The 12747-nt window shown below is 46.9% G+C and overlaps 1 protein-coding gene across 1 annotated transcript; it reads right to left on the bottom strand.

Annotated features, from left to right (window-relative positions):
* Positions 1–2873: 2873 nt before the first annotated feature.
* CAMP (cathelicidin antimicrobial peptide) lies at positions 2874–6859 on the bottom strand. The gene is given in 6 exon segments (XM_049777693.1): positions 2874–3014; positions 4123–4194; positions 4336–4401; positions 4404–4445; positions 4990–5135; positions 6856–6859. Coding segments are annotated over 6 exon segments (471 nt in total).
* Positions 6860–12747: the final 5888 nt, after the last annotated feature.

Raw genomic sequence — 12747 nt, 5'->3', positions numbered from 1 at the left:
TCCCAACCTCCTCCTCCATCACCCCCAATTAAGGTTTACACACTTCTTTTTTTTTTTTTTTTTGAACACACCAGGTGGAGCTCAGAGGTTACTCCTGGCTCTGTGCTCAGAAATCACTCCTGGATGCCAGGAATCGAACCTGGGGGGTCCGCCCCAGGTCAGCCACCTGCAAGGCAAACACCCTACCGCTATGCTATAGCTCCGGCCCCATTTACTTTTTTTCCTTCTTCTTCTTTTTTTGGTTTTTGGGCCACACCTGGTGACCTGGCTATGTGCTCGGAAATTGCTCCTGACTTGGGGGACCATCTGGGACACCGTGGACCAAACTGTGGTCCGTCCTAGGTTAGCACGTGCAAGGCAAACACCCTCCTGCTTGTCCTACTACTCCGGCCCCTGTTTACTCTTTTTTTAATACAAAATTAATTTTAATAATGTTTGCTCTGAATCAATACCTGCTGTGTTCAGGGACACTCCTGGCCAGGTTCTGGGGACCATATGTGGTGCTGGGGAATCTACCTGTCAGTTGTTGTAAGGCTTTACTTACCCACTTTACTATCTTTCTGGTGCAACAACAATCTTTTCCATGTTAATGGTCACCTGATAGATTGTGATATGTTCATCTCAACATATCTGAATAAAATCAAAATCCTAGACACATGAAACAATAAAAAGGAAGGCTGAGGAGACAGTTCAAAAGACTGAACACATGCTTTCATGCAGGAGGCCTAGATGTGGGCCCCAACACTGTAAGACCTCAGCACTGCAAGTACCTCTGGAACAATTCCTGAGCAACTCCTGCCTCTACACTCAAGGATCACTCCTGGCAGGCTCAGAGGACCATATGGATTTCCAGGGACCAAACCCAGGTCAGGCACAGACACATGCAAAGCAAGTACCTTAAGGGTACTTAAGGTACTTAAGGGTATTTTCTCTCTGGACCCATACTTTTTTGGGGGAGGGACACACCTGGCAGTGATCAGGAGTTACTCCTGGCTCTGCACGTGGGAATTTTTCCTGGTGGTACTCAAAGTATCATATGGAATGCCAGAGATTGAACCCTGCTTGGCCACATGCAAGGCATATATCTCCTGGTCACTATGCTGTCCCACTAGCTTCCCCAAACCCTCTTATTTTTACTGATACAAATTTTTTTTTTTTTGGGCCACACCTGGTGGTGCTCAGGGGTTACTCCTGGCTGTCTGCTCAGAAATAGCTCCTGGCAGACACGGGGGACCATATGGGACACCGGGATTCGAACCAACCACCTTTGGTCCTGGATCGGCTGCTTGCAAGGCAAACGCCGCTGTGCTATCTCTCCGGGCCCTACTGATACAAATTTATTGTACCAAATGCAAGCCCACAACTTAAAACTGTTACTCAAGGGCCCGAAGAGATAGCACAGCGGTGTTTGCCTTGCAAGCAGCCGATCCAGGACCTAAGGTGGTTGGTTCGATTCCCGGTGTCCCATATGGTCCCCCGTGCCTGCCAGGAGCTATTTCTGAGCAGACAGCCAGGAGTAACCCCTGAGCATCACCAGGTGTGGCCCAAAAACAAAAACAAAAACAAACAAACAAAAAAAAAACCTGTTACTCAAAGCTGGAGTGAGATTCAATCCCGAGCATCCCATATTGGTCCCCTGGCCTGCCAGGAGCGATTTCTGAGCACAGGGCCAGGAGTAACCCTTGAGCACCACCGGGAGTGGCCCAAAAACAAAAACAAAAAATAAAAACTATTTTGGGAGCCAAAGCCATAGCACAGTGGTAGGGCATTTGCCTTGCATAGGGCCAACTTGAGACAGACCCTGTTCAATCCCTGACATCCCATATGGTCTCCCCGTCTGCCAGGAGCAATTTCTGAGTGCAGAGCCAGGAGTTACACCAGAGTGACACTGGGTGGGGCCCAAAAACCAAAATCAAAAAAATAAAAAATAAACCTGTTACTCAGAGGACAAGAGAATAATGACCTAAAGGGTCCCTCAAATCCTGCCAGGAGTAATCCCTGCACATAAAAACATCTCTAGGTATGGCCCCCAAACCAAAATAATGTGGCAGGCTGTAGCATAAGGCTCAATTTCTGGCACTGCTGGTACTGAAAAAGTCCAAGAGCAAGCCCACTTCCTGCAACACTGAAGCAGGGGGCCGAAGCGTGGCGCTAGAGGTAAGGATCTGCCTTGCAGTGCTAGCCTAGAACAGACCACAGTTTGATCCCCCAGCAGGAGGTATGTGAAGGGTATGGAGAAGGACCCTAACAAAGAAAACTAGAAATGTTGCTTGAGATCCCTAAACTCTGCTGCTTCACCCCACGCCCTCCTGGAGAGACCAGCTCCCCTCATCCACCTCTCTTTGTCACTTTCTCTCTCTGATTCTCTCTCTCACACACAAACACACACAATCATGAACCTATGATTTGAGGCAATAGTACAGTGGCTAGGGTGTTTCCTTGGCATGGGGCTAACCCACGTTCAATCTTTGGCACAACATATGGTTCCCTGAGCAACGCTAGGAGTAATTCCTTAGTGCAGAGCCAGGAGTAACTCCTGAACATAACCAGATATGACAATAAATAAATAAATAAATAAATAGGAGAGATAGCATGGAGATAAGGTGTTTGCCTTGCTTGTAGAAAGATGGTGGATCAAATCCTGGCATTCCATATGGTCCCTCAAGCCTGCCAGGAGCAATTTTTGAGCGTAGAGCCAAGAGTAACCCCTGAGCACTGCCGGGTGTGACCCCAAAACAAAACAGACAATAAATTAAATAAATAAATACTCTTAGTCATGAAAAGTGAGAAAAGCCAGACAAGTGAAATTGAAGCCCAGAGATGATTGCTTTCACAAGAATTTATTTTTCAGACTCCAAAAGCCTGAGCAAAACCTAGGTTTCTTCTTCCTCTGGCTCCACTCTGGGCTGAAGATTTCGAATGAAATCCTTGATTTTTCTACCAAGTTTGCGGATCTTCTGTCCACCTTTCTTGATTAATTTTTTCAGTCGTTTGAACAGGCCGACTCCTTGCATCTGCAAACCAAAGACAAAAAGTTCTGTGTGGACAAGGCTCCTCCCCAGGGGCCGGAGCAGTGGTGCAGGACCTAAGGCGTCTGCCTTGCGTGCGCTAGCCTAGGACAAACCGAGGTTCAATCCCCCAGCGTCCCATATGGTCCCCCAAGCCAGGAGCACTTTCTGAGCACATAGCCAGGAGTAACCCCTGAGCATGTGGTCGGGGGAAAAAAAAAGCAAAACAAACAAAAAAACAAAAGAAGACTCCTTCCCAACTTAGCTATTCCCCTATGTGGGTCCACTTCTCCCTCAGGCTGTGATCTCTGGAGCAAATAATGATGGAGTCCCTGCTCCATAGACAAGTAAAAAAATGGGGCATGGAGTTGGCAAGTGATGTTCCAGGATAACTCAGCCTGACCCCAGAGGGCTGTTGTAGGTGCATGGGCATAGAACACCCACTGAGTCTGCTTCTCTCAGAAATCCCAGAGAGTTTGCTAATGTACAAATATGTGGGCCACATCCAAAATTGGGTCAGAGGGCCAGAGAGATGACACAATGGGTGTAGCAAAAAGAAAGAAAGAAAGAAAGAAAGAAAGAAAGAAAGAAAGAAAGAAAGAAAGAAAGAAAGAAAGAAAGAAGGAAGGAAGGAAGGAAGGAAGGAAGGAAGGAAGGAAGGAAGGGAAGGAAGGAAGGAAGGAAGGAAGGAAGGAAGGAAGGAAGGAAGGAAGAAGGAAGGAAGGAAGAGAAGGAAGGAAGAAGAAAGAAAGAAAGAAAGAAAGAAAGAAAGAAAGAGAAAGAAGAAAAGAAAGAAAGAAAGAAAGAAAGAAAAGAAAGAAAGAAAGAAAGAAAGAAAAAAGAAAGAAAGAAAGAAAGAAAAGAAAAAGAAAGAAAGAAAGAAAGAAAAAAGAAGAAGAAAGAGAAGAAAAAGAAAGGAAAGAAGGAAAGAAGGAAAGAAGGAAAGAAAGGAAAGGAAGGAAAGAAAGGAAAGAAAATAATCACTGCTCCAGAGTCAGGATTGAGTCAGGTCAAGGGGGGATCCCAGGAGTGACTTTCTGTACCCTGGATAGAGTTACTGGATCCATAAATGTTCAACATATCACCCCCTCATCAGCCTGAGGAACCTACTCACCTTCTCACAGTTGATGTCGAAGGAACCCCTGACAGAGTCCAGGGTGACTGTTCCCACACACTGTCTCACCGACTAAGAAGGAAAGGCCCTGAGTTACAATGAGACCCGCTGGAACTCCAATCCCTCCCAGCCTCCCCCTATGGTGGGAATGTCCCCCACAAGCCTACCATTCATTTCCTGGGAGGTGGGAGATCCTGACAACCTCAGCCTCACCCCTTTCTCTTTGAAGTCACACAGCTGCAGTGGCTGTTGCTCTGTCTTGGAACACACCGTCTCTTTTTTATTAGGACAGGTATGGGCTGTGGACTGCTGGGGTCTTCATCCTGGCCGGGGAGAGAAAGGGGGAGACAGGACTCGAGGCTACATTCTTGCCTTCACACAAGAGAGTAGTGTTACAAAAGCCCAGTATATGCTGGCATTGAGGCTTGATGCTGGGTACAGACACTGCTTCCTGCCCTCCTCGCATGTACAGAGAGCAGACTCAAAACAAGCTCAAAAGTGCGGGAGCTGCGGTCTCCTGGAGGAAAGCAAGGCTGCTGGCACCTCCCCATCCTTCCCTCTGTGGGCCAGAGGAGAGTTCAGACGAGAAAGGAGACTTCCCAGAGCTCATGTCTGGACTCCTGTCCCTGGAACTCTCTTCCAGAAGTTACTCAACATAGGGAAGTTCTTTAGTAAAGAGGGGTGTGAAGGGGGACCGCTCCTCTCAGAGGACCTTTTGGACTAGGAAGTTCTCAGACTCCCAGATCTCTGGGAGAGTGGGACCCATGACCCATGACAAGGAGATGAGTGTGAAAAAGGGAGGGACAGAGAGAGACAGAGCCCTGGCTAGAGAATACACCCATTTTCCCTCCCCTAGGCCGGACTCACTTCATTGGGCCTCTGGTTCAGTTCCAAGAGGCGAAAGTAATTGGATTCTGACGATTGCTGGTTGAAGTCTTCCCACAGCGCTGAGAGCAACCTCCTCATAAACTGAGTAGACGTTTTTGAGAGTCTCCAAATTCCTGAGTAGAGGCCTGAGGGAGCAACAGCAAAAGCACACAGTGTACACCATGCCAAGAAAAGGTTATTCCTCTGGTTCCCCATGGTCCCTCAAATGCCCTCTTCCTGACCCAAGGACCTCCTTTATGTCCAACTCGAGCGCTGATGCAAAGACCCAACCAGGAACCTCCCTGACCATCCATGGAGGCCTGCCAGCGTGTGGTCCAGGGCTTGCCTCAGTTCCGCTGTTGCTTCAGAAGACTTACAGGGTTTGTGGGGCCGCAGCCAAGGGGAAGAAATGGTTTCTCCATCTCCTTAACAAGGCCTCAGCCTCTCTTGTGAGTCCACAGGGAAATGTTATGTCAGGGATCCTCCAGAAAGTTGAGCTCTCCAGAAGGGAGCCCCTTACCTCCTACCCTCCAAAGGTGAACACCACAGAAATCAGGGCAATTCCCACCTATGCACCTCCAGTTCTTGGCACTTCTGAACCAGTGGACACTCACTGATGTTTGATGCATAACACTAACTGCCAGACTAGAGATTCAGGGGCACAGGCCTTTAGAGACAGTGTCCTGGACTACATGTCAGTCATGTCATGTCAGTTGGTCATGTTAGTCATGTCAATCACATGTTACCTTTGCCCCTGTCCTGAATTCTCATTTACTACAATGTCCCTAAGCATGGGGACTTTCTACTCAGTGGTAGAAAGTCAGCCTTGTGGACATGAGTCCCTGAGTCCCCATCCCCTGGCACCCTCCTTTCAGAACAAACCCCCACTACACTGTTGTTGAGATTCCTGGTGCCATACAAGTATATAATCTCCTTCACCTGCCAAATATCTCATCCTGCTGTGAGCCCCATAACTGAGTATGTTCATCCCCCACTCACCACATCAGCAATGGAGTGGGCTAGAAAGCCAGTACATTGGGGCCGGAGAGATAGCATGGAGGTAAGGCGATTGCCTTTCATGCAGAAGGTCATCAGTTCAAATCCCGGCGTCCCATATGGTCCCCGTGCCTGCCAGGAGCAATTTCTGAGCATGGAGCCAGGAATAACCCCTGAGCACCGTACATTAATTAATTAATTAATTAAATACATTAATTAAAGCCAGTACATTAATGGAGGCACTAGCTTGGCATGTGGCTGACCCAAATTCAACTCATATGGTCCCCCCAGCTCCTGAGCACAGTCAAGAGTAATCTCTGAGCACTGTTGAGTGTGATCCAAAATTAAAAACCATACAACAGCAACTGAGAGAAAAGAGGAAAACAAAAAAACAAAATAAATTAAAATGTCCCCTAGTCTCCACCCACCTTCTTGACTGAACTTTTTCTTTATTTTTCTTTTCTTCTTTCTTTCTTTCTTTCTTTCTTTCTTTCTTTCTTTCTTTCTTTCTTTCTTTCCTTTCTTTCTTTCTTTCTCTTTCTTTCTTTCTTTCTTTCTTTCTCTCTTTTCTTTCTTTTTTCTTTCTTTCTCTCTCTCTTCTTTCTCTCTCTCTCTTTCTCTCTCTCTTTCTCTCTCTCTCTTTCTCTCTTTCTTTCTCTCTTTCTTTCTCTCTTTCTGTCTTTCTTTCTTTTCCTTTCTTTCTTTCTTTCTTTCTTTCTTTCTTTCTTTCTTTCTTTCTTTCTTTCTTTCTTTCTTTCTTTCTTTCTTTCTTTCTTTTTCTTTCTTCTTTCTTTCTTCACCTTAGATGACAAATTGTTCATGTTTTGAGTTTTAGGCACAAAATGTTCCAACACCAGTTTGTCCCTTTACCCATGTCTACTTCCCTCCATTAATGGCCCTAATTGTCCCTGGATATAACCCAGAAAAAAAACCAAAATTAAACCAAAAATGTTGAACCGGGTGACATTCCCAACAGCAGTGATAAGGGTCCCTTCCCTCTGAAAATCCATGCCAACATTAATTGTTTTTGTTCTTTTTGTTTTGCTTGATTTTTGATTGTGCCACACTGTGGTACTCAAGGTTTAGTTTTTTTAGTTCTGGTTCTGCACCCAGAAGATCCAGAATTTGGGGAAACATTATAGGAAAACTTTTTTTTTGGTCTTGCATGCAAGGAAACACCCTACCGCTGTACTCGCCCTGACCCTGTTTTTTATTGTTTTCCATGCATTTTCTGAGTTTTATTGAAATCTTTTATTTTTGCTTTTTTGCTTTTTTTTGCTTTTTTTTTTTTTTTTGTGGTTTTTGGGTCACACCCGACAAGTGCTCAGGGGGAAACTCCTGGGCTCCATGCTCAGAAATTGCTCCTGGCAGGCACAGGGGACCATATGGGAAGCCGGATTAGAACTGATGACCTTCTGCATGAAAGGTAGCCCCTGAAATCTTTTTTTTTTTTTTTTTTGGACATACCCAGCAGCGCTCAGAGGTTACTCTTGGCTCTACACTCAGAAATCGCTCCTGGCAGGCTCAAGGGACATATGGGATGCCGGGATTTGAACCACCAACCATCTGCATGAAAGGCAAACACCTTACCTCCATGCTATCTCTCCGGCCCTGTTTTATTGAAATCTTACACAAGTCAGAAATTGGAAATATGAGCACATCATAGAACAAATTGCCATGATTTTGACGTTTATTTTTATTTATTTATTTATTTATTTATTTATTTTGTTTTTTTGGGCCACACCCGTTAGATGCTCAGGGGTTACTCCTAGCTACGCGCTCAGAAATTGCCCCTGGCTTGGGGGGACCATATGGGACGCCGGGGGATCGAAACCGTGGTTCTTTCCTTGGCTAGCGCTTGCAAGGCAGACACCTTACCTCTAGCGCCACATCGCCGGCCCCAATTTTGTCGTTTAAACCAAACAAATTTTTGTAGGTCGGATTTCAAAAAGACATTTTGTGTTGTTTTGGTTTGGTTTTGGTTTTTGGGCCACACCCAATGACATTCAGGGGTACTTCTGGTTGTGGACTCAGAAATCACTCCTGGCTCTGAGAACCATATGGGACACTGGGGATCAAACCAAGGTCTGTCCTAGATCAGCCACATGCAAGGCAAATGCCCTATGCTGTGCTATCCTTCCGGCCCCAAAAAAGGTGTTTTTGTTCTTTTTGATGAGTACCAGTCTCTCTGGTGTGAGAGGATTATCTCATGGCTGTTTTGATTTGCATTTCCCTAATGTGATTAGTGATGCAGAGCATTTTTTTTTTTTATTTGTCTTTTGGCCATTTGTATGTCTTCTTTGAGAAGGTTTGTTCATTTCTTCCCCTCATTTTTTGATGGAGTTGATTTTTTTTTTTTTTTGTGGTTTTTGGGTCACACCCGGCAGTGCTCAGGGGTTATTCCTGGCTCCATGCTCAGCAATTGCTCCTGGCAGGCACGGGGGACCATATGGGACGCCGGGATTCGAACCGATGACCTCCTGCATGAAAGGCAAACGCCTTACCTCCATGCTATCTCTCCGGCCCCGATGGAGTTGATTTTTTTCCTTATAAAGTTCTCTATATATCTGAGATATTATGAGCTCTTTATCGGATGAGCAGCAAACAACTATTTTGTCCCAGTCTATGGAGTGTCTTTGTATTTTGGTTATTGTTGTTTCCTTTGAGTTCAGGAGCTTTTTCTTTTTTGTTTGTTTGTTTGTTTGTTTTGGTTTTTTGGGCCACACCCGGTAACGCTCAGGGGTTACTCCTGGCTATGTGCTCAGAAGTTGCTCCTGGCTTGGGGGACCATATGGGACACCGGGGGATCGAACCGCGGTCCGTCCAAGGCTAGCGCAGTCAAGGCAGGCACCTTACCTTTAGCGCCACCGCCCGGCCCTGTTTGTTTGTTTGTTTTTAAGGCCAATCCTGGTGATACTCAGGGGTTACACCTGACTCTGCACTCAGGAATTATTCCTAGCGGTGCTCAGGAGACCATATGGAATGCCAGGGATGGAACCCAAGTTACCACATGCAAAGAAAGTGCCCTATGCATCTTAATTTAATGTAGCCCTGGGGCCCAGAGAGATAGCATGGAGGTAAGGCGTTTGCCTTTCATGCAGAAGGTCATAGGTTCAAATCCCCGCATCCCATATGGTCCCCTGAGCCTGCCAGGAGTGATTTCTGAGCGTAGAGCCAGGAGAAACCCCTGAGCAATGCCGGGTATGACCAAAAAAAAAAAAAAAAATCTTAAAAATTTAACATAGCCCTATTTATTTATCTTAGCTTCCATTTGCTTGGCCAATGGCACTGAATTATTATAGACGCCTCCAATTTCAATTTTCTCTCACAGTCCAAATTTCTCTCACAATCCCCAGAAATTCAGAAATACTCTCAAGCCTGTATTTGCAGCACAGAGGTTGGAAGCCTGCTCTGTTCCTGAAATAGTGAAAGTTGCTCTCGGAGAAGTGCTCCTGAGCCTTTCCCTGTCTCCTCCAGATTTGTTTCCTGACCTCACACCTCCTTGGTTTTATTTTTGTTTTTGGGTGGTTACACCCAGAGGCACTCAGGGGTTACTCCTGGCTCTACACTCAGAAATGGCTCCTGGCAGGCTCGGGGGACCATGTGGGATGCCGGGATTCGAACCACCATCTATCCTGGACAGGCTGTGTGCAAGGCAAACACCCTACCCTGTGCTATCTCACCGGCCCCCTCACACCTCCCTGGGAATTCCCCTTAGGATGCTGATTCTTATCAAATTGACAAATCCCAAAATTCAGACTATGAAAACTGTATGCCAGTGCATGAATTCTGGGATGAAAGCCACAAGTTACACTTCCTCAGGGATCCTACTCAACCTCCCCACCTCCACAGGAACAACTCTCTTGGGAAATTCCACACCCACCTCTAAATACTACCTTTCCTGGCTTCTAGGCTCACTCAGATCTCAGTCCTTTCTTCTGTTACCCGACTGTGTTTGCAGTTGTTCACAGCAGTGTTCGGGGCCATGGAGTGCTAGGGACTGAATCCAGGGCCTCTAGCATGCAAAACTTGCCCACAAGCCCCTTCTCAACTGACCTAAATACTCCCCACTACACTCACCCACCTCCCTGCATGTCTCCTAGGGCCCAGGCTACCATATATACCTCGATCATTCCTAAGTCCTGATACTTTTTCCCAAATCTTCTACTTATCCTCTGTAGAGCCTTCCCTGATTTCTACCCAGACACACCAACTGCCTCCTCTTTTCCCACAGCTCCCAGGAAATTTCCTCAAATCCTACACAATGGGGGCCGGAGAGATAGCATGGAGGTAAGACGTTTGCCTTTCATGCAGAAGGTCATCGGTTCAAATCCTGGCGTCCCATATGGTCCCCCGTGCCTGCCAGGAGCAATTTCTGAGCATGAAGCCAGGAGTAACCCCTGAGCACTGCTGGGTGTGACCCAAAAACCACACACACACACACACACACACACACACACACACACACACACACACACAAAATCCTACCCAATGATCCCACCTTGCCCAGAAAAAAAAAAATTGGCAGGATTGGTCTGAGCTGACTGGTGTGAAGGGTGGAGGATATGAATGGGAGAGCTGACAGGCCAGCATGGTAGAGGTGTCCTGAGTCAGGAGTTAAGTTTCAGTGCCTGTCCCCTATCCTCTTGTGGCTTTGACACCTGGGTTGCTCACTCACTCGGCCCCATAGGATATGAGGGGGTTTGAGAAGGCTCCTTGGAAGGCAGCAACCTCTGCACACAGGCCATAGGTTGCGCAGGCTGCTGAGAAGGAAGAGGGCAGAGGCTCTGTGTAACCTCTTTTCCCACCCCAGCATTGCCACAAGGCCTCTTGATCAAACAGGGCTTGCATAGAAGCTCCTGCACAGTGGTTGGGAGAATGGTCACCCCAAAATTGAAATCCCTTATGGCTGTCAGTCACTCAGTCTCTTCCAGCTAGTTACAAGTGCAAACAGCTGCAGGGTTGGTACCTTCTGCCAGCTCAAGGTCTTGTAGGGCTGGGCAAGTCTCAGGCCTCATCTAAAGACTCAGATGGATACTTACTCTGTTCTTCTTGGGGTGGGGGGGTGTCCCTGAAGCCAACAGAAAAGGGGAGAGAGACAAGAGAGCCCTGCGAACTCATGTCACCCTTTATCCCAGGTAGAGACACTGCATTTCTTGCAGCTCACAGGCTCCCCAGGGGACACAATCTAATTTTTTCTGGCACCCTTCTCAGGACCTAGTATTGAGCTCTGCCCCCAGTGGGTTGCAGATGGGTGAGAATAGAGGCCACTGGACGAGCACCAGATTCAGAAAGCATCTTGTTGGGTAGGAGAAAAAGTTTGGTGGGCTGAGCACACACTTATCAGGTAGGAGGCTCGCTCAGGTTTGGTCTATAGCACCCCACCCACATGGTCCCCTGAATGTGCTGGGAATGAACCTCATCACCAGCATCAAATACAGAGTAATAATCTCCTGGTATGGCCCCCCGATTTTTTTTTATTGGTTTTTGGGTCACACCGGCAGCGCTCAGGAGTTACTCCTGGTTCTACGCTCAGAAATTGCTCCTGGCAGGCTCAGGGGACCATATGAGATCCTGGGATTTGAACCACCGTCCCTCTGCATGCAAGGCAAACCCTTACCTCCATGCTATCTCTCCAGTCCCTCTTTTTATTTTTTGGTTTTTCCCAAAATATGTTTTAATTTAAAAAGGGCAGTGGGGGCTGGAGAGTTAGCATGGAGGTAAGGCGTTTGCCTTTCATGCAGAAGGATGGTGGTTCGAGTCCTGACATCCTATATGGTCCCCCATGCCTGCCAGGAGCGATTTCTGAGCGCGGAGCCAAGAGTGACCCCTGAGTGCTGCTGGGTGTGACCCAAAAACCAAAAAAAAAAGGGGGGGCAGTGAATGGCATGGAGGTAGGGCGTTTGCCTTGCATGCAGAAGGACAGTGGTTCAAATCCCAGCATCCCACATGATCCCCTGAGTCTGCAGGAGTGGTTTCTGAGCACCAAGCCAGGAATAATTCCTGAGCATTGCCAGGTATGGTCCAAAAAAAAAAAAAAAAAAAAAAAAAGAAAGAAAGAAAGATGGAGTAGTCTTTATGGGGAAGTTGAGAGTGGTACTCCCCCTATCCTGTTCAAGAGGATGCCCTAGAACTGAACCACCAAGTATAACTTGGAGGACTCCTATCCCAAAATAAAGATAGTATGTACTGAGAATCTTCAAGAAACAGTAAAGGATGGGCCGGAGAGATCACATGGAGGTAGAGCGTTTTGCCTTGCATGCAGAAGGACGGTGATTTGAATCCTGGCATCCCATATGGTCCCCTGCGCCTGCCAGGAGTGATTTCTGAGCCTAGAGCCTGAGCGCTGCCGGGTGTGATCCAAAAACAAAAAAAAAAAAGAAGAAAGGAAGGAAGGAAGGAAGGAAGGAAGGAAGGAAGGAAGGAAGGAAGGAAGGAAGGAAGGAAGGAAGGAAGGAAGGAAGGAAGGAAGGAAGCGAGGGAGGGAGGGAGGGAAGGAAGGAAGGAAGGAAGGAAGGAAGGAAGGAAGGAAGGAAGGAAGGAAGGAAGGGAGGGAGGGAGGAAGGGAGGGAGGGAGGGAGGAAGGGAGGGAGGAAGGAAGGAAGGAAGGAAGGAAGGAAGGAAGGAAGGAAAGAGAGAGAGAGAGAAAGAAAGAAAGAAAGAAAGAAAGAAAGAAGAAAGAAAAGAAAGAAAGAAAGAAAAAGAAAGAAAGAAAGAAAGAAAGAAAGATACGAAAGAAAGAAAGAAAGAAAGAAAGAACAA

The sequence above is a fragment of the Suncus etruscus genome, chromosome 7 (genome assembly GCF_024139225.1).
Source record: "Suncus etruscus isolate mSunEtr1 chromosome 7, mSunEtr1.pri.cur, whole genome shotgun sequence".
NCBI classification, from domain to species: domain Eukaryota; kingdom Metazoa; phylum Chordata; class Mammalia; order Eulipotyphla; family Soricidae; genus Suncus; species Suncus etruscus.
Note: the sequence above shows the minus strand (reverse complement) of the source record. Positions and strands in the feature narration are given on the sequence as shown.